This window comes from Rhinolophus sinicus, chromosome 14, assembly GCF_057876585.1.
Source record: "Rhinolophus sinicus isolate RSI-liver-muscle chromosome 14, RSI-T2T, whole genome shotgun sequence".
NCBI lineage: Eukaryota > Metazoa > Chordata > Mammalia > Chiroptera > Rhinolophidae > Rhinolophus > Rhinolophus sinicus.
In genome coordinates this window covers 78857120-78878766 of record NC_142514.1, presented here as the reverse complement: position 1 = coordinate 78878766, position 21647 = coordinate 78857120, and the positions used below count along the sequence as shown (strand labels likewise).

The 21647-nt window shown below is 37.0% G+C and overlaps 1 protein-coding gene and 1 pseudogene across 4 annotated transcripts in view; one reads left to right on the top strand and one right to left on the bottom strand.

The window, feature by feature from the left end:
* The window catches only part of LOC109453333 (nuclear pore complex protein Nup153-like), a 75431-nt gene that overhangs the window by 46884 nt on the left and 6900 nt on the right, over window positions 1-21647 (bottom strand). For all 4 annotated transcript variants that reach the window (XM_088791368.1, XM_088791370.1, XM_088791367.1 and 1 more), the window contains exons 2-8: window positions 17357-17582; window positions 10304-10552; window positions 10006-10145; window positions 9796-9924; window positions 2160-2276; window positions 2027-2068; window positions 1861-1917 (exon numbers count right to left, since the gene is read on the bottom strand). In XM_088791368.1, coding sequence (XP_088647494.1) covers window positions 1861-1917; window positions 2027-2068; window positions 2160-2276; window positions 9796-9924; window positions 10006-10145; window positions 10304-10552; window positions 17357-17582 — 960 coding nt within the window. The remainder of the gene's footprint in view (window positions 1-1860; window positions 1918-2026; window positions 2069-2159; window positions 2277-9795; window positions 9925-10005; window positions 10146-10303; window positions 10553-17356; window positions 17583-21647) is intronic.
* On the top strand, window positions 2906-4496 carry LOC141572488 (leukocyte elastase inhibitor pseudogene; annotated as a pseudogene).

The following is a 21647-nucleotide window of genomic DNA, read 5'->3' as shown; positions in this document are numbered from 1 at the left end:
GTGGTGCTCAGCTAAAAATTATTTGACAATAGCGAATGTGACCTAGAGACTGAGTGCTTCCTATAGAAACACTCAGGGGATGCAAAGAAATACTAAGAGGAAAACTGATAGTAAAAGAACCAAGGGGTGTGTGTGTATTTTTTTATATATATATATATACATACACATACATAAAATTCCAGAATGGTTTTATTAGGCTATTTTATTCCATACGTAATAATTTGTGACATGCTTGTGCACATACATAAAATGGGAATAATATTTAAAACGATTCCATAATTCTAATCTTTTCTAGGATGAATTTCAACTATAGAAACTAAATATAGAATCTAAAATTGATTTTCAAACATTTCCCCCCAAATTACTATCTAAATTTTCTGCAGCTGCAAACAGAAAGCTTTACACTAGGTAGGAAAATATTTTAATGGCTAAAAATGTGAGCAAATCTCTCTCCAATTTAATGTTCCTCTGCTGTGATTAAAAACCAAACCAAAAGTCTTACAACTAAAATCTTATTAGTAAAGCAGTGAGAATTCCAAAGCTTAGCATGAATTGGCTTTATTATCTAGGTTCACAAGTGTTTTGTCAACGGTCTCTTGCTACACGGAATCACAATAAAATCCTGTAGGTTTGAGTCTGAAGCCAAGTGCTTCTCCTCTGTCCACAGACTGTAATACTAGGACTATGGGCCTTTCCCTCAGCAGCAGCTGTGAACATCACTGGTTTCAGGGCAAAGACTCTGAGGGTAACTGGCCTTTCCCTAAATCCTCACCACCAGTGTGATCCTACAACTCAGTGACACAGTCTGTTTTGCAGACTCTTCTGATTATATCTGTGAACCATGAACTACAATGTTGTGTTTTGGCTCTAAAACTTCCTAACACCCATTAATAAAATTTTATTGGTACTACATACAAACAATAAAATTTTTATTTAGAAGAACATCTATTATGGCACGATTTTTTAAATTTACTTCTTTTTGAGCAATCTGATATAAAATAGGAGTCTGAGAAAAGCAGCTAATAGGGTTATATTCATCCCATCACAGCACCTAATAATGAATTAATTCCCTATTGCCTGATTACAAACATCCAGATAATTCTAAAAATTGAGAATTATCTCAAGGAAAAAACTCAAATTTTTCTGCTCAGAATTTCAGTAAAAATAATTATAATTCATCAGTTTGTTGAATATGGTCCCCAAATTAATTCAGAGATTTATAATAATTTTATTCAATTACTCCTTAGTGAACTAACTAGGTGTTGTAATAAATGCTTCCACAAGTAGGGATCTGGGAATCTGTTTCCCCTGAAGGACACTTTACTAGCCCCAAATATAACAGACAAAAAATATACCTTTTTAACCCTAGCTATAGAGCATTTTATTTTTTCCCACAAAGATAATTTTAATGAAATAAAATACAATAACAAAAAGTATTATTAAGATTATAATGTATATTCTACTTTTTATTAGCTGTTATGTTGGAACAGTATTTTGAGCTGACTGATGGAAGATAACTATAATACATTCAGCGAGCACTGAACATCTAGTTACAAAACATTTCAAGCTCTGCTCACTCGCTCTTTATCCAAAGGTGACAGTTACTCATAAAGACTGCTGAGATGCTGAAGATGGGAGTGCCAAATACCCCCAAAATACTGAATGAGCATCTACTACATATACAGCAATATGCTAAGTTAGGCGCTCACAAGAGGAACAAAGTCAAGGAAAAAAATCTTATTTTTCATACATGTTCCCTAATGACTATCAAGTAAATTCAATTTGTGTATTTATTGACTTAATAATAAATAATGCAAAATTTCTGATACTTTACATAAATAAATGCTGAAAAAGTCATACCTTTTCCCTTTTGGCCCAAAAGTCTGTGGTGGTAACTATTCCAGTCCTATCAACAGGCTGATAAAACAAAATACTATTAGAATAGATGGCAAGAGTTGAGAAATAAAACTTTCATCACCAATATATAAAAATAAATCTGATTTAAAAAGTTTAAAAATCAACTTACAGAATTCAGTGGAGAAGAAACAGATGGAATTCTTTTTGCATCCTGTAAATATTGAAATGATAACAAAATTAAGATTTTCCACTAAACTCAAATTTTAGAACTGTTGCATTTAATTGTGATTTTAAAAATTTACCGCTAGAGGACTTGACATCTTCTCTAAAGACTGTAATATTCGCCGAGCTGTTGAACTAGTCACACCATAGGACTGTGCATTGAGTTGCTTAGCTTTCATCTGTCTTCTGACTGGTGCCTAGAAAGTAAACTTTGTATTATCTGTTGGAAATGTGAACTCTACGGCACATATTTTAGACTATCAAAATATTTACAACACAGAACGGATGTCTGAAGTGAAATAGGATCAATGTGTTAACAGCAACTTCTCTCGGGGTGGTGTCATTAATCATATAGTCAACCTTTTTTCTTTATGCCTTTACTGAAAATCCATCTGTCTAGCTGAGATATCACTTTTACAATCAGAAAAACGTGGTAAGACAGCATGCACCACTCTACAGATCTGTCAGCTACGAGTATATTAAATGGGAAAAATGAGATAACTGGTAGAACATTCTAGCATTACCTTCATCTGCTTATCCCTGATATTTAAACCAAAGAACACTAAATTAAGGAGAGAGGTATTAAAATATTAGTTATTTCGGGTATTGAATGGTATTGAATTACAGTAAATTCCAAGATAACTAAACAAAGAGACTGTAGACTCTACTGAAATGTAAATTAAAAATTTAAACATATTTCATGTTTCTCCAATTTTAATAGAAGAAAAAATTTAAACACACAGGCTTTCTTAATAAATGGCATTTTAATTTTCTAAAATTTGAGTTAAGGATGCAACCTTGTCAAGAATAGACAAGCACCCTTTAATACAGAAACAATGTTTACAAACTCCAATAGAAACACTTCCTTTTCTCCAGAATGCATTACAACCTTTCAATAACCAAGTGACTACCATGAGTCAAAGTACTTTGGTAATGCTCAATATACAAAAGATATAGTATCATAATCAAATTACAACCCAGTTTCTATAAATAGCTGATAACATCTGAAAAACTGAACCATAACTACTTTAAATAATGTTTCTCTATATGATACCAAACATTCATTATATTTTCAGAGTACCTGCAATATTCTACATCAGTTTTACTAAGAATTTTGTGACCATTAACAATTTCTGTTTAGGCCAGTGTTTTTAGCAAACACGAAGCAACGTTAAAATTCTCCAGGAAAACCTTCTTCCCAGGTCCCGCGCCCCACCCAGTCAGCTGAGCTGAGGCATTGGACATGGAGCAGCTGAGCACAGCAAACACGAGGTTTGCTCTGGACCTCTTCTACACCTTGGATAAAAACAATTCTACTGGCAACATCGTCTCTCTTATTGGCATTTCATCAGCACTACCCATGATCTTTTTGGGGACCAGAGACGCTACTGCAGCACAGGTGTCCAGATTCTTTATTCTGATACCATTGAGGAGATTCATTCAAGACTTCAGTCTTAATACTGATGTCAACAAGGGTGGAAGCTGTCTATATTCTCAAACTTGCTAATAGGTTATACAGAGAGAAGACCTATAATTTCCTCCCTCAGTTCTTAACTTCAACTCAGAAAAAATATGGTGCTGAAATGGCCAGTGTGGATTTTCAACACACCTCTGAAGATGCAAAAAAGGTGATAAATAAGTGGGTCAAAAGGCAGACAGAAAGGAAAATTCCACAACTGTTGGCTGCAGGTATGGTTGATAACGTGACTAAACTTGTGCTAGTGAATTCTATTTCTAAGGAAATTGGCAACAGAAATTCATGAAAAAGGTCACAAGCAATGCACCATTCAGACTGAATAGGAAAGACACAAAAATAGTGAAAATGATGTACAGAAAAAGAAATTTCCATATGGCTACATCCAGGACCTGAAGTGCTGTGTGCTAGAACTACCTTACCAAGGCAAGGAGCTCAGTATGATTACTGTGCAGCCAAATGACATTGAGGACGAGTACACAGGTCTAAAGATGGAAGAACAACTGACTTTGGAAAAACCGTGGTGAGTGCACCAAACCTGAGAATCTGGATCTCACTGAAGTCAATGTCTGCTTGCTCAGGTTCAAGCTGTAAGAGAGCTACAACCTTAACTCTCACCTAGCCCACCTGGGATCTCTTTAAGAGCAAAGATGATCTGTCTGGCATGTCAGGAGCTAGAGATCTTTTCATATCAAAAATCATCCACAGATCTTTTGTGGCAGTGAATGAGGACGGCACACAGGCAGCTGCCGCCACAGCAGGCATCACCATTTTCTGCATGCTGATGATGTCAGAAGAAAATTTTGTGGTCGACCATCCATTCATTTTCTTCATTCGACACAATCCCTAAACTAACATCCTGTTATTAGGCAATTTTCTTCCCCTTAGGGACTATAGAAATACAAGGCCAACCTCAGAGCTTTATTACCTACACTTTCGATGATGACCATTTTCATATATCTTTACCAATAAAACTACCTTCTGAAACCAAATCTTTAATTTCCTTTGTAAGGTCAGCTCTGTTGGCTGTTTAAACCCATTAACTTTGGTATGAGTATCTTTTTCCTTTTTTTATATAGAAAAATTTCAGTGATTATTTCTGAATGCATCAATCACATCTACATTCTTGACAATGTAATAATCTGTGGAACTGCTATACTCTGACAGCCTTGAGAAGCATTATAATAATGTAATTTATTTCAAAGATAGATTTTTGGAAGCTACAATAGAGAGACACTGATTGTGGAAGGGAGACTTCAAAAAGATATTCAATTGAAATATAGGATAGGGCCCCAGTTATAAAGACAAATTTGTCTTAGCTAGTGTTTCTGACACTTTGTTTATAGGTTAATATTCTATTACAGCCCTTCAGTTTTAAAACTATCAAAAAGCCATCTAGTGATAACCTGCCTTCCCTTTTTGTATTCTCCTTTATCCTACCAGATCGGCAGTTTGTGTGGGGGCACAAGGAGTCAAGAGGTGGGTATCTTACCATAAAGATGCCAAGAAACTACAAAAGGAAAAATGTAGTAGGAGAAACCATTAAGCAAACAGGGGATGCAAAGATCTCACTGTTAACCAACTTCTTATGTGTTTTCTTTTCTTTTTTTTTTTGGCTGTCGGCTGCTCACGCTGGCTGCCAGCCACTCACGGCAGCACGCCACTCACGGCAGCACATGGTAGCCCACAGCAGCTCTCACCAACCTCCAGCTGCTCACAGCAGCCCAGCTCCAGGAAGAGCTGTTGTTCACAATCTTAGCTGTAGAGGGTGCAGCAGTCACTGGCCCATGTGGGAATCGAACCGGCGACCTTGGCGTTAGGAGCACAGCGCCCCAACCACTTGAGCCACGGGCCGGCCCCTTATGTGTTTTCTGATAAAGGCTCCTGACTTCCATCAACTGATACAGGTTGTTATGGTAATGGGACATCTTTATAGAATGCTATCCCATTTAAACAAGCATCAGTGGTGGGAGATTGGGATGAAGGGGAGCTTTTTGATTAATATAAAACTTTGTCAAATATACTTCTCGGTATGGGGCTTAAAATGCTGCATTTTTTTGTTCCCACAAAGCTTGTGGGCTGGATAATAAAGTTTCCTAAGATTTTGACAGCCAAAAACAAAAAAAAATCCTCTAGGCCAATATGACAGTCTTTCCTGTCACTAGATTCTACTGACCACGGGCCTATCAGGGCCTTACTTCACTAATCCATAAAATGGAAATGAATCAGAGTATCTTTCACGTACCTTCCAACTCTCACTCTCTAGGAAAGAAGGAAAAGCAAATAGATTCATCCCAAATGTCAACAATAAACATCTGCAAACTTGTGTTGAGAATGATTCTTATGCTGTCTCAGGACTCAGTATTAGAAAGTCTAGGATTCGATATATGAAACAGAGGAGGAAGTAGCAGGAATAGACTCTGACTTGGGACTAGTCTATGAAACATAGGATTGCATCATCTTATCTTGTACTAACATGCTCAACTATTTTAACTGTAAAAAAATAAAAGTATAATAGTATTACAATCCAGTGTAAGCTTTAGAAAAAGCTACATGTGTGACTCCAAGATCTGTTAACACTTTTTGAAATAAAATACTGCCCTTCATGAACACTCAGAAATAAGACTCAAATTACTGTTAACTATTTATGAAAGTATCCTCTATTCAGGAAAACAAGAAACTACTCTAAGGACAGGACAGATCTTCAAATATACATTTTTCTATGCAATTTCTACATCTGTCATAGATTGTCATCTTCACACGATGACCTTCACAAAAGTCTACATGTTTAACAGCATTAATATTCCTCCAGCTTTAAAATGCCAAACTCTGGAACAAAATAAGCACCATTAACAACATATACACAAAACAGAATTTTTATGAGCTTCAATAAACTCTTAGGACACAACATAGAATGCTACAATTTACCTTAAGTTGGTATTATTTAAAAAGCTAGCAAATCAATTTCCAATTTTTCTCTGCTAATATATATGTAAATGTAATTCATTTTATATATGACCTTGCTAAACTCGTTTATAAGTTTTCTTGTAGTTTCTTCAGATTTTCTATGTAGATAGCATGTTGTCTATGACTAGGAATAATTTCATTTCTTCCTTCCCAATATGTACACCCTGTATTTCTTTTTTCTGGCATTAGCTAGGACCTGCAGTACATTTAACAGCAGCAGTTGAGAGCAGACATTCTTGTTCTCTTCTTAATCTTAGGAATAAGTAGTCAGTTTTTCACCACTAGTATGATACTAGCTGAAGATTTTCTGTAGACACAATTTATCAGGTTCAGAAGGTTCCCATCTGTTCCTAGGTCTGTTGAAAGTTTTTAATCACGAACTGATGTTGGATTTTGTCAAATGTGTTTTATTCATTTATGGAGACATTCATGTAGTTTTTATTCCTTGTTTTAGTTGCATGGTAAATAACGTTAATTTTCAAATGCTGAACCAACCTTACATTCCCACGATGTACCCTGTGTAATTATGATGTAATATCCTTTTAATGTATGCTGTAATCAATTTGCAAATATTTGTGGAGAATGTTTGTTTCTATAAGTCATGAGAAAAACTGGTCAGTACCTTTCTTATAATGTTTTTGGTTTTAGTTACCAGGGTAATGTTGGTTCCTGAATGTGCTGAGAAGTGTATGGTAAAGTTTGTGGAGAATTGGTATTATTTCTGTCCTAAATGTTTGGTAGAATCTCCAGGGAAGTTATCTGGGCCTGAAGTTTTCTTTCCTAAAAGGTATTTTAACTATGAATTCAATTTATTGAATAGGCTACATATAGGTATAAAACTAACAAAATATGTGCAAGGCCTGTGTGATGACTGTTACAAAACACTGATAAAAATTTTAAAAGACCTAAATAAATGGAGAAACATATTGACTTTATGAATTAGAAGACTCAATTTCGTTAAGATGTATATTCTTCCCAAATTGGTCTTCAGATTCAATACAACCCATCAAAATCCCTGTAAACTTTGCAGAAAACTGACAGGGTGATTATAAGATTATGAAAAAGCAAAGGAACTGGGAAAGCCAAAAGAAGCCTGAACAAGAACAAAGTTTAAGGACTCACAGGACCTGATTTCAAGACTTTACTGTAAAGCTATAGTAATCAAGACAGTTCAGAGTTGGTGAAAGGATCAATTCACAGATCAATAGAAAAGAATGGGAAGTCCAGAAATAGAGCCACAATATGGTCGACCGATGTTTTAAAGGTGCAAAGGCAATTCAATGGAGAAAGTATAGTCTTCTCGACAAATGGTACTAGAAAAATTGAACATTCATATGTTAAAAAAATAAATCTGGATCCACACCTCATGCCACTTACAAAAATTATCTCAAAAGAAGCACAGGCCTAAATTAAAACCAAAAATGATAAAGTTTCTACAAGAAAACAGGAGAAAATCTCTGTGACCTTGGGCCAGGCTAAAATGTCTTTGATACTACATTAAAAGCATCAATCATAAAAGGAAAAAAAAAACAATATAATGAATCTTATCAAAGAGTAATTACCTTCAAAAGACACTGTTAACATAAGCCAGAGAAAGGGGTAAAATATTTGCAAAATATTTTATACTTATCTAGTAAAGGACTTATACCCTGAGTATAGAACTCTCAAAACTCAATAAAAGAACAACCCTATTAAAAAATGAGCAAAATATCTGAACAGATATTTCACCAATGAACATCTATGATGACAAATAAGCTCACGAAAATACTTTCATTGTCATTAGGGAAATGCATATAAAAAGAAGAGCAAGTTGGAATGGCTACTCAATACCTATGAGAATGGCTAAAATAACAAACAGAAAACAAAAAACTGACAACCACCCAGTGCTGACCAGAACAATGACATTACCATTGAGAATACAAAGAGGCACCAGCCAGTTTGGAAAACAGTTTGGCAGTTCATTATAAAGGTTAATGTATACTTATCATATGACCCTGCAGTCTAACTTCTAGGTATTTACCCAAATAAATGAACATCAATGTTCACACCAGATGTCAATAGCAGGGCCGGCCCGGTGGCTCAGTTGGTTGGAGCACGGGCTCTCAACCACAAGGTTGCCAGTTCAATTCCTCGAGTCTCGCAAGGGATGGTGGGCAGTGCCCCCTGCAACTAAGATTGAACACGGCACCTTGAGCTGAGCTGCCACTAAGCTCCCGGATGGCTCAGTTGGTTGGAGCGCGTCCTCTCAACCACAAGGTTGCCGGTTTGGCTCCCGCAAAGGAGGGTGGGCTGTGCCCCCTGCACCTAGCAACGGCAACTGGACCTGGAGCTGAGCTGCGCGCTCCACAACTAAGACTGAAAGGACAACAACCTGAAGCTGAACGGCACCCCCCACAACTAAGATTGAAAGGACAACAACTTGACTTGGAAAAAAGTCCTGGAAATACACACTGTTCCCCAATAGAGTCCTGTTCCCCCGCCCCAATAAAATCTTAAAAGAAAAAAAAATGTCAATAGCAGCTTTATTCACAATTGCCAAAAATTAGAAACAACCCAAGTGTTCTTCTCACTGGGAAATGGATAAACAAACTGATTATGGCTCAGCTATAAGAAGGAACTAACTGTTCATATATGCAAAAATATAGATTGATCTCAAATACAGTATACTAAGTAGAATAATCCAGATTCAAAAGACTACAGACTATTATTAAATTTATATGACATTCTGGAAAAACTGAAAATACAGGGAAATACAACACACCAGTGGTTGCCACAGGGTAGATGTAGAAAGAGAGGCTGACTACAGACTGAGATACAGAAGGCAAAATTTGCGGATGATGAAAAAGTTTAATTATTTTGACTGCAAAAGTGGTTAAACAATTATATGTGTTTTGTGAAAATACACTCTAATCAAGAATAAATTTTACTACATGTAATATATACTTCCATTTTTTAAAGGAATTAATCATCACACTTCTTAAACATAAACACACACAAATCTAATGTATAACATGTTCACTTAGGTCTAAAATGATATACATATAGTCTATAAATGAAAACAATATTAGTATTAGGTTGGTGAAAAAGTAATTGTGGTTTAAAAGGTTAAAAATAATTGCAAAAACTGCAATTACTTTTGCACCGACCTATATTACCAACTTTTATCATCATACCACATAACTGAACAAAAATCCTATCTGACTGCCAATAGATACTCATCAGATTTAAAAAAAAAAAAAAGCAAAAAACACTTTATCAGTTCCATTCAAACCAACCTGATATGGTGTGTTTCGTACTTTAGGCTGTCTGACAGCTGCAGCTGCCCCACCATACATTGTTTTTCCAGGATAAAAAGGAGAATCTCCAAGCTGACTTGTTTTAAGGATCGAAGAATTCCCAATTGACTGCACAAAAACACAATGGTAAATTATAAGAAATAAATACTCAAAATTGATGTGACTGAATCAACTCGAATTAGTACTCACAGAGGAAAGTGTTCCAAAGGCTGATACGTTAAATGCTGGTTTTTTGGAGCTGGTGGCAGTGTGCTGTGAAAATGAATGAGAACGTTCAGCCTCTGGGGACCACAGATGTGGCACTGAAGTGTTCTTTGAAACAGCTATATCTGAAACAAAAATATGTAATGCATAGTATTAGCACTAATTACAAGACCCTAGATTTTTCAAAATAGAAAATGAAAATTACAGCTAAGTACAGAAATAAGTTATCCCATGAAATTTAATTTTATTACCAAAATTATTTACAACCAAATGCCAAGAATACCTTTATCAGAAGCTCTTGAGGAAAAACCACTGGTAGTTGAGATGTTGTCATCATCATGCTGAGAGGTAGAATCTTTCATTTCCTTTACAAGGGAAAATCCAGAACTGCCAATTGGGAATGCAGAGGATGTGGAGGGCTGACAGTGTAATGCAGGAGATTCCAACAGGGAGAAATTCAGATGGCTCCGATGAAGAGAAGGCCTCGTTAATACATGTGGACAATTTGAAGCAGTACTAGTTGTTGAGGGTTCTTTTAAAAAAAAGTATTAATATTATGAATATATAACTTTAAAAAAGCAATACACTATCATGACAAAATGCTGTTTATACTTTGAGAAAACATGCTACACAGTGGATATAGCTTCAATTCAAGTCACTAAGCCTCCCTTAAGGCCAATTTAAGATATTCTTTAGCCAAACTAGGTTTCAACTATCTGAAATTAACTTACCTAACTTAGTGTCAAAATACATTTCCGTGAAAACATAACAACCACAGTTCGTGATTTTCTGTGAATTGGTATCAGTATAACCCATTCATCAAAAACAAAATCAAAGCTAAGTCATAAAACAAAGTCTATCTCTCTAGAAACAACCATAATTAAATTCATATAGCCTCCCCGAGAATTTACGTTAGTCCCCCTTTTATCCTTGAGTCACAAATTCCACGACTCCCTAGTGGACGCCTGAAACTGCAGGTAGTGCCAAACCCAATATATTATGTTTCTTCTTATACATACATACAAACCTATGAAAAAGCTTATTTTATAAATTAGGCACAGAAGAGATGGACAGTGACTAATAAAATAGAACAATTATAACAATATACTGTCATAAAAGATATGTGAATGGGGACCCCTCACTGAACTCTTCCTATAGGCTCAGGGCTTTCTGGGACAAAACGCAGCCGTCACTTGGAACACGGTTTCTGTTCATGTCTTCCACCCACAAAATGAATGATTTTCCATCTTAACTGAGCACTTATCATGCACTGTGGCCGTAACTTTTGCAGTCTGAGGTGCAATAGCACAACTAGCACAAATTTGTTTTTCTTTCTTCACAATTTCATGGGTAGAAATTCCCTCTTACTGTACATCTTATCAACTTCAGTATATGATTTTTTTCTTTCCCTATTAAGTCAAGAAATGTTACCTTTGACCTAAAAAAAAAACCACTTTCCAGCTTCTCTTTGGCATATCCGAACTGCCAGCATCACTGCTCTTGGGCTCTGGGGCCATTATTACGTAAAATTAGTTATGTGGACACTAGGACTGAGATACCAAGACAGTCGATCTGAAAACCAACCTGACACTTAGCGACTAAAGGGCAGGGAGGATCTACAGCCTGGAGACCTTGGACAAAGGGATGATTCAGCTCCCGGGCAGGACAGAGCAGCACTGCACGATATTTCATCACGCTACGCAGAATAGCTGGCAATTTAAAACTTAAACATTGTTTATTTCTGGTATTTATCACTTAATATTTTCCCACCACAACTGACTGCAGGTAACTGAAACCACAGAAAGTGAAATTGCGGTTAAGGGGGGAGTACTGTATATGCGTACAAAAATATACGTTTTACCTAATTACATAATCATGCTTATGCATCCTGTTCTCTGGCGTGGTTTTCCATTTACCAATATAATTTTGTTTCTACATACACAGCATTCATTCCCTTTATACCATTCTGTATTTAGCATACTAATTTACTCTACTTTTGGGATAATTTCCCAATACGACATCCAATTCGCATGCACTAATATTTACATACTTCTAAAGGTATTCTTATTGACAAATCCATGATTCTTTAAGTTTGAAATATGAGAGAAATGAGGCGACATTACTAATCAAATATTCCTAAACCACCACAAAAACTCTGATTCTCTAAGTCTAAACTTGTACTCATAAAAAAGCCTAAGTAGTCAGAGGTCTCCAGAGAATCAGTGAGAAAACAATTTTATGTGGAATTGCTCTGACACAGTGGATCAGAGCACACGCTCGTTTTTGCTGTGAGAGATACTGTGATCCAAAGATTTCCTGTCATTATACACCCACAAAGAGCAAATGACAATTACACTGCCCCCATGCTCTCACTGCGTATGACCCCTTACTGATTTCTGTCACTATCCAATGGCATCGCTATATGATTTGGGCTTACTTTAATGAGCATCCCTCCCTTAATTCATTGGTCATTTATATTTCTTCACCTGTAAGTTGTTTATTGATGTAATCTCTCTTAAGATTACTGAGATCCAATTTCTTTTTCAGTAAATCAGTGTTAGACGATCTAAAGTATCACAAAATTTTCAGTGTCAGTTGTACCCTTTCATTTCTTTTCATGGTGTCTTTTGTAATTCAGAACATAACTTGTACCTTGTTTACAGAGACTTGTTAGTATTCAAAGACTCTAAAAAATGAAATATTTTACTCCATTTACATAGAGATGCTGCTCGACAATGGATGGGGTTACATCCAGAAAATATTATTAGGTCAAAAATGCATTTAATACACCTGACCTACCAAACATCATAACTTCGCCCAGCCTATTTTATACCTACTCAGAATACAATATCCAAAAACGTTGGCGACACAGTACACTGCAGAGTATCAGCTGTTTCGTGACCTCATACCTGACTGGGAGCTGTGGCTCATGGCCATGGCCCAGTATCCCGAGAGTATCTTACCACAGGTCACTAGCTTGGGGAAAGATCAAAATTCAAAATTCAAACTACAGTTTCTACTTACTGTGTATCACTTTCACACCACAGCAAGGTCAAAAAATCGAAAGTTGAACAAATGTTAGTTATGTCGGGGACCTTCTATGCTAAATTCCAAGAGGCTTCCCCCCCTTCTTCCTTGACATATCTGTGTATGTCTGTGCCAATTCCATAATGGTTTAAATACTGTAGCTTTAGGACACATTGAATAACTCTAAAGAGCCTCCAACCTACCCCACATCCCCTTATTCTTTTTCAGAATTTCTCTATTCATCTTCAGTTGTATTTTCAAGAACTCTAGAATCATTCGATAACTTTCCAAAAGACTCTTCCAGTTAGAGTAAAACAACTGGGCCCCAGACTACCCTTCTAATGTAAATAAGTACAAAAATGGACAAACTATGTAAAGGAACAGCTTTCAGGCAATAAAACACAGCACAAAAAAACCTCAAGTACATAGTAAGCCCTATCACTACCTAGCTCTCTGTCTATGACATTTCACACCTGTTGCAGAGAGCTGGCTTCTAAGCAAAGCACAGCAGGCAGAAATCAGAATTAAGGGCACTGGACTAGAAAACTGTGCCGGGGGGGCCCTCCAGGTGGCCCTACGGGAGTATCCAGAGTCAACCTACTATGGACTCATCCTCAAAAGGCACAGGGGGGACAGGGATTGGAAGCTAAGTCCCATCACTTTACGGGACTTAAGAAACACCCTGGACTTTAAGTAGATACAACTACCAAAGCATGAAACTAAGTCTATAAAGCTCAAAATGATCATTCAGTAATAACTGCCTGCTAAAACATGAATATCTACCCAAAAAGACAATATTTAGTGAAAAAAATCCCTTGATACACATACATACACGCAAAAAAAATGTGATCCACAGTGGGAAAAAGTAATCAACAGAATCCAAGATAGCCAAGGTGCTATACTTAATAAAAGCTTTAGAATAGGTATTTAACTATGTTCAAAGTTCCTAACAGACCTGTTAAAATTATCTGACTGGGATCACTCTCACTGGGGAGTTAATTGAGGGATGCAAGGAATCATTCATCATCAGGGATTTGTTAATACCATGTTTCCCCAAAAGTAAGACCTAGCCAGACCATCAGCTCTAATGCATCTTTTGGAGGAAAAATTAATATAGGACCCGGTCTTATTTTAATATAAGACCAGGTCTTATATAACAAAACATAACATAACACCGGATCTTACATTAATTTTTGCTCCAAAAGACGCATCAGAGCTGATGGTCTGGCTGGGTCATATTTTCAGGGAAACCTGGTATAACTGAGCACGTTAATAGATTAAATGGAATAAAATAAACAGCTGAAAAATAAATTCTCTCATCAGTCATCAAATGATCTTCGACAATGGTACCAAGACCACCACTCAATGGGAAAAGGACTCTGTCTTCAACAAAATGGTTTTGGGAAACCTGGATATACACACGCAAAAGAATGAAAGGGGACCCTTATCTTACACAACATGTAATACAAACATTAACTCAAAACGGATTGAAGACCTAAAGAGAAGACTCAAATCTATAAAACTCATAGAAGAAAACAAAGGGGAGAAGCTTTACGACATTGGTCTTGACGATTTCGTTGACATGACAGGCAACAAAAGAAAAGCAGACATAAGGGACTACATCAAACTTAAAAACTTTTGTGCACTAACAGACACAATCAACTCAGTGGAAAGCAACTGACAGAATGGTGGAAAATATTTGCAAATCATATATTTGATAAGGGTTCAATATTAGAAAATATAAAGAACTCCTAAACTCACAAAACAAAAAAACCAAATAGCCTGATTAAAAACTCGGTAAAGGATTTGAACCGACATTTCTCAAAAGCTGATACACTAATGCCCAACAAGCATATAAAAAAATGTTCAACTTCACTAATCAGGAGAGAAATGCAAATCGAAACCACAATGAGATACCACTTCATACCCATTAGGACAGCTATTATCAGAAAAGCAGAAAATAAATGTTGGCAGGATGTGGAGAACCGGGAACCTGTATGCACTCTTGATAGAAAAAGATGTTCAACATCATGAGTCATGTAAAATGGCACTGCCTCTGTGCAAAACAGTATGTCAGTTCCTCACAAAGATATTTGTACAACCATGTTCCTAACAGCATTATTCACAATAGCCAAAAAAGTAGAAGCAACTTAATTGTCCACTGACAAACGAATATATGTGGTATATACATACAATGGAATATTACGAAGCCTTCAAACAGAAGTAAATTCATCTACAGCATAGATGAATCTTAAAGACATTAGGCTAAGTGAAAAAGCCAGTCACAAAAGGACAAATATTGTATGACTTCTCCTCATCGATCCTGTCCACTGCTCCTGCAGAACACACGAGACACTCCATGGCTCCCCCTCACTAAGACAGTCAGCACACAGAGGTACATCAGCGGAAAGCTGCAGACAACAGGTTTGAAATGGGCCACTGAGTCTGTGACTGTTCTTCCTGCACTATTTGTGCTATTTGAAGACGGTACAGTGCCCTCCAGCTCCAGGTACTGTTAATGGAAAAGCCACACTGGTAAAATTAACCTTCACTAAAAAACAGGACTGTTATTTCTCAATTATTTTAAGTTCCCAATGATGTGGCGTTATTTTAAGAGCAGACATGTCTAAGTTGTTTTGAGAACGCATCGACAAACTCAAATGTAATAATGGTGAACAGAGGAAACAAATTGCGAAGTGTTATGTGTAGTGAGATCTACATGCAACATATTGGGGAGTTATTAAGTGGTACTTTAAATCAATGTTATGTGGTTACAAGTACTGAATAAACACTGAGAGAGGTCCACACTGACAGTTGAGAGAGAACTCTCTGGAACTTAAAAGTTTAAGACTGGAGCAGGATTCAGACTAAGACAGGGAGTAAACGCTAACAGTCTTTGAAGTTAATTATCAAAAAGCTGCTCACAATTCGTTACCAAATAACCAAGGGAATCAGAGTGGGAAGGTAGGTGAATAGGCGTGTGATCAGAGCCAAGGAGATCAACGGCAAGTCGGCTGTCTTTGAAGCTGGGGGATGGGGACAATGGGGTTCACTGCACCATCCTCCTTACTGTTGTGAGAACTTTTTCTAGTTTGACATTTTGCATATTTTAAGTTTGGAAGTTATTCAAAAAGGTGTGTATAATATACATATATGCAACAGAAAAGCTCCTTATAACCTCAGTAATATAATCAATAAAATCCGAGTTGGAATTGACCGCGGTGACCACTGAATTAATTCCATTATTTCAAGGAAAATACAAGCACACCTAAATGGAATTTACAGATGTGAAATGACAAACTCTCCGTTCATCTGACACCTACATTAAATTCTTCAAGTTAGTAAATCCTCACAAGCACACTCACGAGGATGGAAAAGAAGGTGTCAGTCCCTGGGGATACATGCTGGTGCATACAAGAAGTCTCTAATCCAGAGAAAGAGAGAGGCTGGGGGCCCATTTGAGGCCCAGGGAAGAAAATGACATCGAAGCAGTCAGCTTAGAGGTCTACCAGAGAAAGGCTCAATATATTTCAAAAAAATGGTAATATATTTCAAAAAAATGTCGAAAAGTACCGAGCTGTACACCTTAAATGCATTACCTCAAGCCTATATGACATGGATCTCAATAAACCTGTAAAGTTATATAACGTGAAATGACAGAGTAGCATTTCCAAACATGCCACATGTATGGGTTACACTGAAGCTATTTACTATTTGTAACCCCCCCAACACACGCACACACACACACACACACACACACACAAATGCTGTAAGTGGATCCAAAACCGGTCAAGCCTTAACATGCATGGTCACTTAATGACCAAATGAATGAAATGCCCTGTTGGCGCGCTGCAGAGGACAGAAGCCAACTGCAGTTCCGCCATACACAAATTCCTGTGCTGTGGGAGCCAGTACCACAGTGTCAGTGTAAGAGTTGACATCTACACAGCGCTCCTTTAGCGCCAGGGCCTACTCTGAGGGCTTTGCATGTACTACTGTTTTCAAAAGTATTTATGAGGCTACACAAGAGAACGGAGACTGTCTTCCCCAAGCCACGTGTCTAACGATTGCTGATGTGAAAATTCAAACCCAAAGTCTAACATCAGAGCTTGCCCTCTTACCTGATATAGTGTATCTGCCTCCCTTAATTATGATAAAAAAGTTGATAAATGAGAAAGTTATCTAATTGGAATCTGATCACTACCCTCCTCCTACTTCCCAGTTAGATACCACATCAGACAATATAAAAATATTTAAAATTCAGGCACGAAACCCAGCATTCAGAACATAATACCCACGCCCTATTTACCTTCCGTGTTACTGACTGTTGGCTCAGGAGTGATTCTGCCATCGTGAATATTAGCGCTCTCCTCATCAGCACATATCAGATGGTCATCTTCTCTATTTTCCGGCCCCTGCTGTGCCTCTCTTCTGTCTGTTGAACAGGTGCATACATCTTCATTCCTGCTGAAGTAGCTTTGTAGCCATCTTGGAACAATATTCTTAACAGATTCTGTAAATCTGCTAAGAATGCCCTGTTGGGGGAAAAAGCACATAAGGCAGTTTGAGAAATGTTATCTTTTTAAATAAGTACCAACTTACAGAAAGCCACACCAAGAAAAACACAACTGTTTCCAACAAAGTTTCCTAAAATTCAGTTTCTTGAGTTAATGCTGACATACTGGCATTTCACAGATTGTACAGACATTATGAAATTCCTATTTTCTTTCTTCCATAACATGTATCCATGAGCCAATAATTACCCCCCAAATGGCCATATTATTCTAATCCTTAAAAAACTCCAATAGGCCATCCCATGAGAAATATAACTTTAAATTTAGTAATGAGATAGGCACTAAAATGTTATAATCCCAGAGAAAAGGCATCCATTTTGATCCCAGCATATTAAAGAATCAATATAAACAATACATTCAATAGCTTCAAGCAATTACTTTACTGCAGTCTTTTAAGAAGTACAAAAATCTAGACAAAACTACGAGACTTTTTTTTAAAAGACAAGACAATAGACGACTGACAGTATAATAAATTCAAGAAATAATCTTCGATATTTTTTGATGGTAAAATTTCGTTATACCAAGTGTTGCCTGAAAATTTGAGGAAATAATTTTATTATGGTAACTTTTAATAGGAGTGAAATAAATGCGTCGTAACAACTGTCAGTATTAATATTTATTGCAGCTTTCTATGCTCCAGGTACTAACTATTTATTCTAAGCGGTTTATAAATCTTATTCAATTTACTCCTCACGATAATTTTATGAAGTTGGTATTAACTGGGTCACTTTACAGATGGAGACTTAGCCATACTTAACCAAAGGTCACTTCTGGGGCAGCGTTAGATTTCTGTGGAAAATAATCAGCACACAAAACTGAACAGTCAAAATGGACATAATAAAGCTCATTCCCTAAAGCTCATGAACTTTGCTTGCAGATCTTGCCTTTTCTTAACTAAAATCTAACCAATGTACTGTGTTTCCCTGAAAATAAGATCTAGCCGAACCATCAACTCTAATGCATCTTTTGGTGCAAAACTTAATATATTGGAACCTGATCACTACCCTCCTCCTACTTCCCAATTTATATTATGTAAGACCAGGTCTTACATAATACAATATAATAATAATATAATATAATATAATGAGTTTTACATTAATTTTTGCACGAAAAGGCGCATTAGAGCTGATGATCCGGCTAGGTCTTATTTTCGAGGAAACACGGTATCAACATCGCCTCAGGCCCTATCCCAGCCCTACCACACTCAGCAGGTAGGCTCACCTGTTTTAACAAATGCCCCCAAGGGATTCTGATGGGTGCTCAAGTTTCAGAACCACCACTCTTGTTAAAGAGATTAGGAAATTAGATACATTTAATGAAACTACAATATATTTACTTCAGGGGAAAAATCCCGCTACAAGATATGAATAAAATTATGTGTACTTACAAGTCTTAACATCCTATTATCTGGAAAACACATAACGTGGAGCACTAGTCAACAGTCGTTAAAATATACAATAAAAAATTCTAAAATGAATGAGAAAAACAAATCGTCCAGTGGACTATACAGAACACAGTGTGGCTTTCAGAACAGTCTCCCCAGGGTTTCTCAAACTTCAGCCATGATTTTTACCTGTACTATTATTTACTGATTTTCTGTCTATCCACTCACTTCTCGTCATAAATTTAGTTTTTCATACACAATAAAATCTACCAAATCACATATTGATGCTGTGCTGGGCTTCATGTGCCCATCCTCACTCCATTCTTGAGAAGCCATCCAACCAAATTGGCTTCTGGAAGGTTTGGCCCATGACAGACACCAGATATTCGAGGATGGGAGGAAAGAGGTCTTTCTTCCTGTGCTCCCTCTGATTAAGTGCCCGCCCCATCTCTAAAACTACAGCTCCAGCCAGGTGGCCCCTCCTCCACTCCTGACACCATTTCTTCCCTTTATCCTTCCAGTCTGAGGGATGATGGCAGCTTCCGCTATTGCTAGTCTCTGGGCCTCCTGCCACCCCGTATTTATTCTTTTAACCACCAGCATATCTCTAAGTAGACTCTCTTAAAAGACATCTCCATTCAATCATCCAGAGTGTCTGTTTCTTGATGGGCCCCTAAGGTATTGATACAGCAGTGCTACTTGTCAGTTTTTTGTATGATTAAAATGAAAATTAAACAGTCCATGTACAGTTTGACTCATTTACTTTATCGGCAATGGTACACATGTACCACGATTAAGGCAGCACCCAAAAGTTACATCCAACCTTTATCTCTTAAAGAAGTCCATAAATAGGCCACAAGAGAGGATCTGTTTGGGGACTACTTTAGAATCTTATTTAACTCATAGATGTAACAGCAGACATTGCTTTCCTTCACTCAACTCATTCAGTCAGTACTTACTGGTCGCATGCTACATGTCAGACACAGAACACTGGGAGACGGAAGGGAACGAGTTCCTGCCTTCTTGGAGCTTATATTCTAAGTTAGGGGGACAAATAAATATAACATATAATACATAACATCACCATTCAGTGCTATGGGCAAGAATAAGGAAGGGAAGCCAAATGGGATAGGTATTTTAAATAAGCAAAAACCTGAAAAAGGTGAGGAATGAGCCATGCAAATTTCTAGTGAAGTTTTCTAAACTGAGGGAACAAAAAGTGCCAAGACTCAAATACAGCAGTGTCCTTGGTACATGCTGACGAAGCTTATGGTAACCATTTAATGACTGCAAAATCTAATAAACATTAAATAACTACTGAAGTTCTTCAAAATTCCCCTTTAATCACGTGCATGTGTATGTGTGAGAACCTATGTGTAATCTTTTATTCTATAGCATATATACATATGTACATACACATACAGAGAGACAGTAACTGTAAAAGGACTAACACAGTGGTCCTCATACTGGAGTCTTTAGATCAGCAGCTTTGGTGTCACCCTGACCATGCTAGAAATGGAAATCTGTCTGTTTTAAAAAGCTATTGAGGTGATTCTTACGCAAATTAAAGGTGGACAACCATGTACTAAAATCCTCTACAAACTCAGTGACTATTATCCCAATTAAGGCCAGAGTAAACATAACCGAGTATAAGCTTAACTACAACAAAATTTTACCTACATAATCACCCTATTTCCATGAGAATCAAATACATCAGACCATTACACCAACTTTTATAAACAGCTACTTCATAATATCAACTTTGAAATTCACACCACAAGTAAACACAAAAGTCTATCTTTGAAACTACTTTATTTCTAGTTGTAAAGAATTAACAACTTATAGTAAATAACCAACTACCAAGTATTCAATGTTTTAAAACTGCTGGAAAAAGAAATCTGATTATGCACAGATTTGCGTGGAGACTATAAAGTTGTAAGGGACCCTGTATATCAAATAAATTTGGAGAAGTACTTCCCTGCCTGACAAAGGGGAAAAACCGTTTCGTTATAGAAGTAAAGGTTCCTTTGACTGTATAACCAAAGAACATCTAATCTTTGTCTCCTAAGCAGTGCACACTCATGTCCTGCTTTACCAGATCAGCTTCCTTCCTGCTGTCAGAGGCTTCAGAGGGAAGCATAATGGCCACCATGTAACTCCATGGAAGGTTTCCTACAGAAAACCTTCTCTGATCCTCCAAGTCTGGGCAGTCCCCCCCTTATATGCTCCAACAGTGCCCCGTACTTCTTACAGGATGGCAATTTGTCAAACAGGATGTAATCGGTCTGTCCATCACCTGCACTAACATTGGCTCTGTGAGCGCAGACACCAGGTCTGTTCACGCACAGATTAGCTGGTGCGTGGTTTGAATTTTCCTACGACTGCACTGCTCAACCAACCTCTTATTCCTACACATGAATATTTCATGACACTGTTGAAAAAGAACATCAGTGATTCTAGAACTTAAAAATAAATAATAAATTTGCTCAGTGTAATAGTTGTACCTCAACCAAATAATATTTCTGTCACTACACTAATAATCCTTCCTTCAAAAAACCAATGTGTGAAGCTATCCAAGAACATGGGAAAGTTGAACCATCTTCTGTAATGATCATTAACACAAAGCCAACTAAATGAAAAGA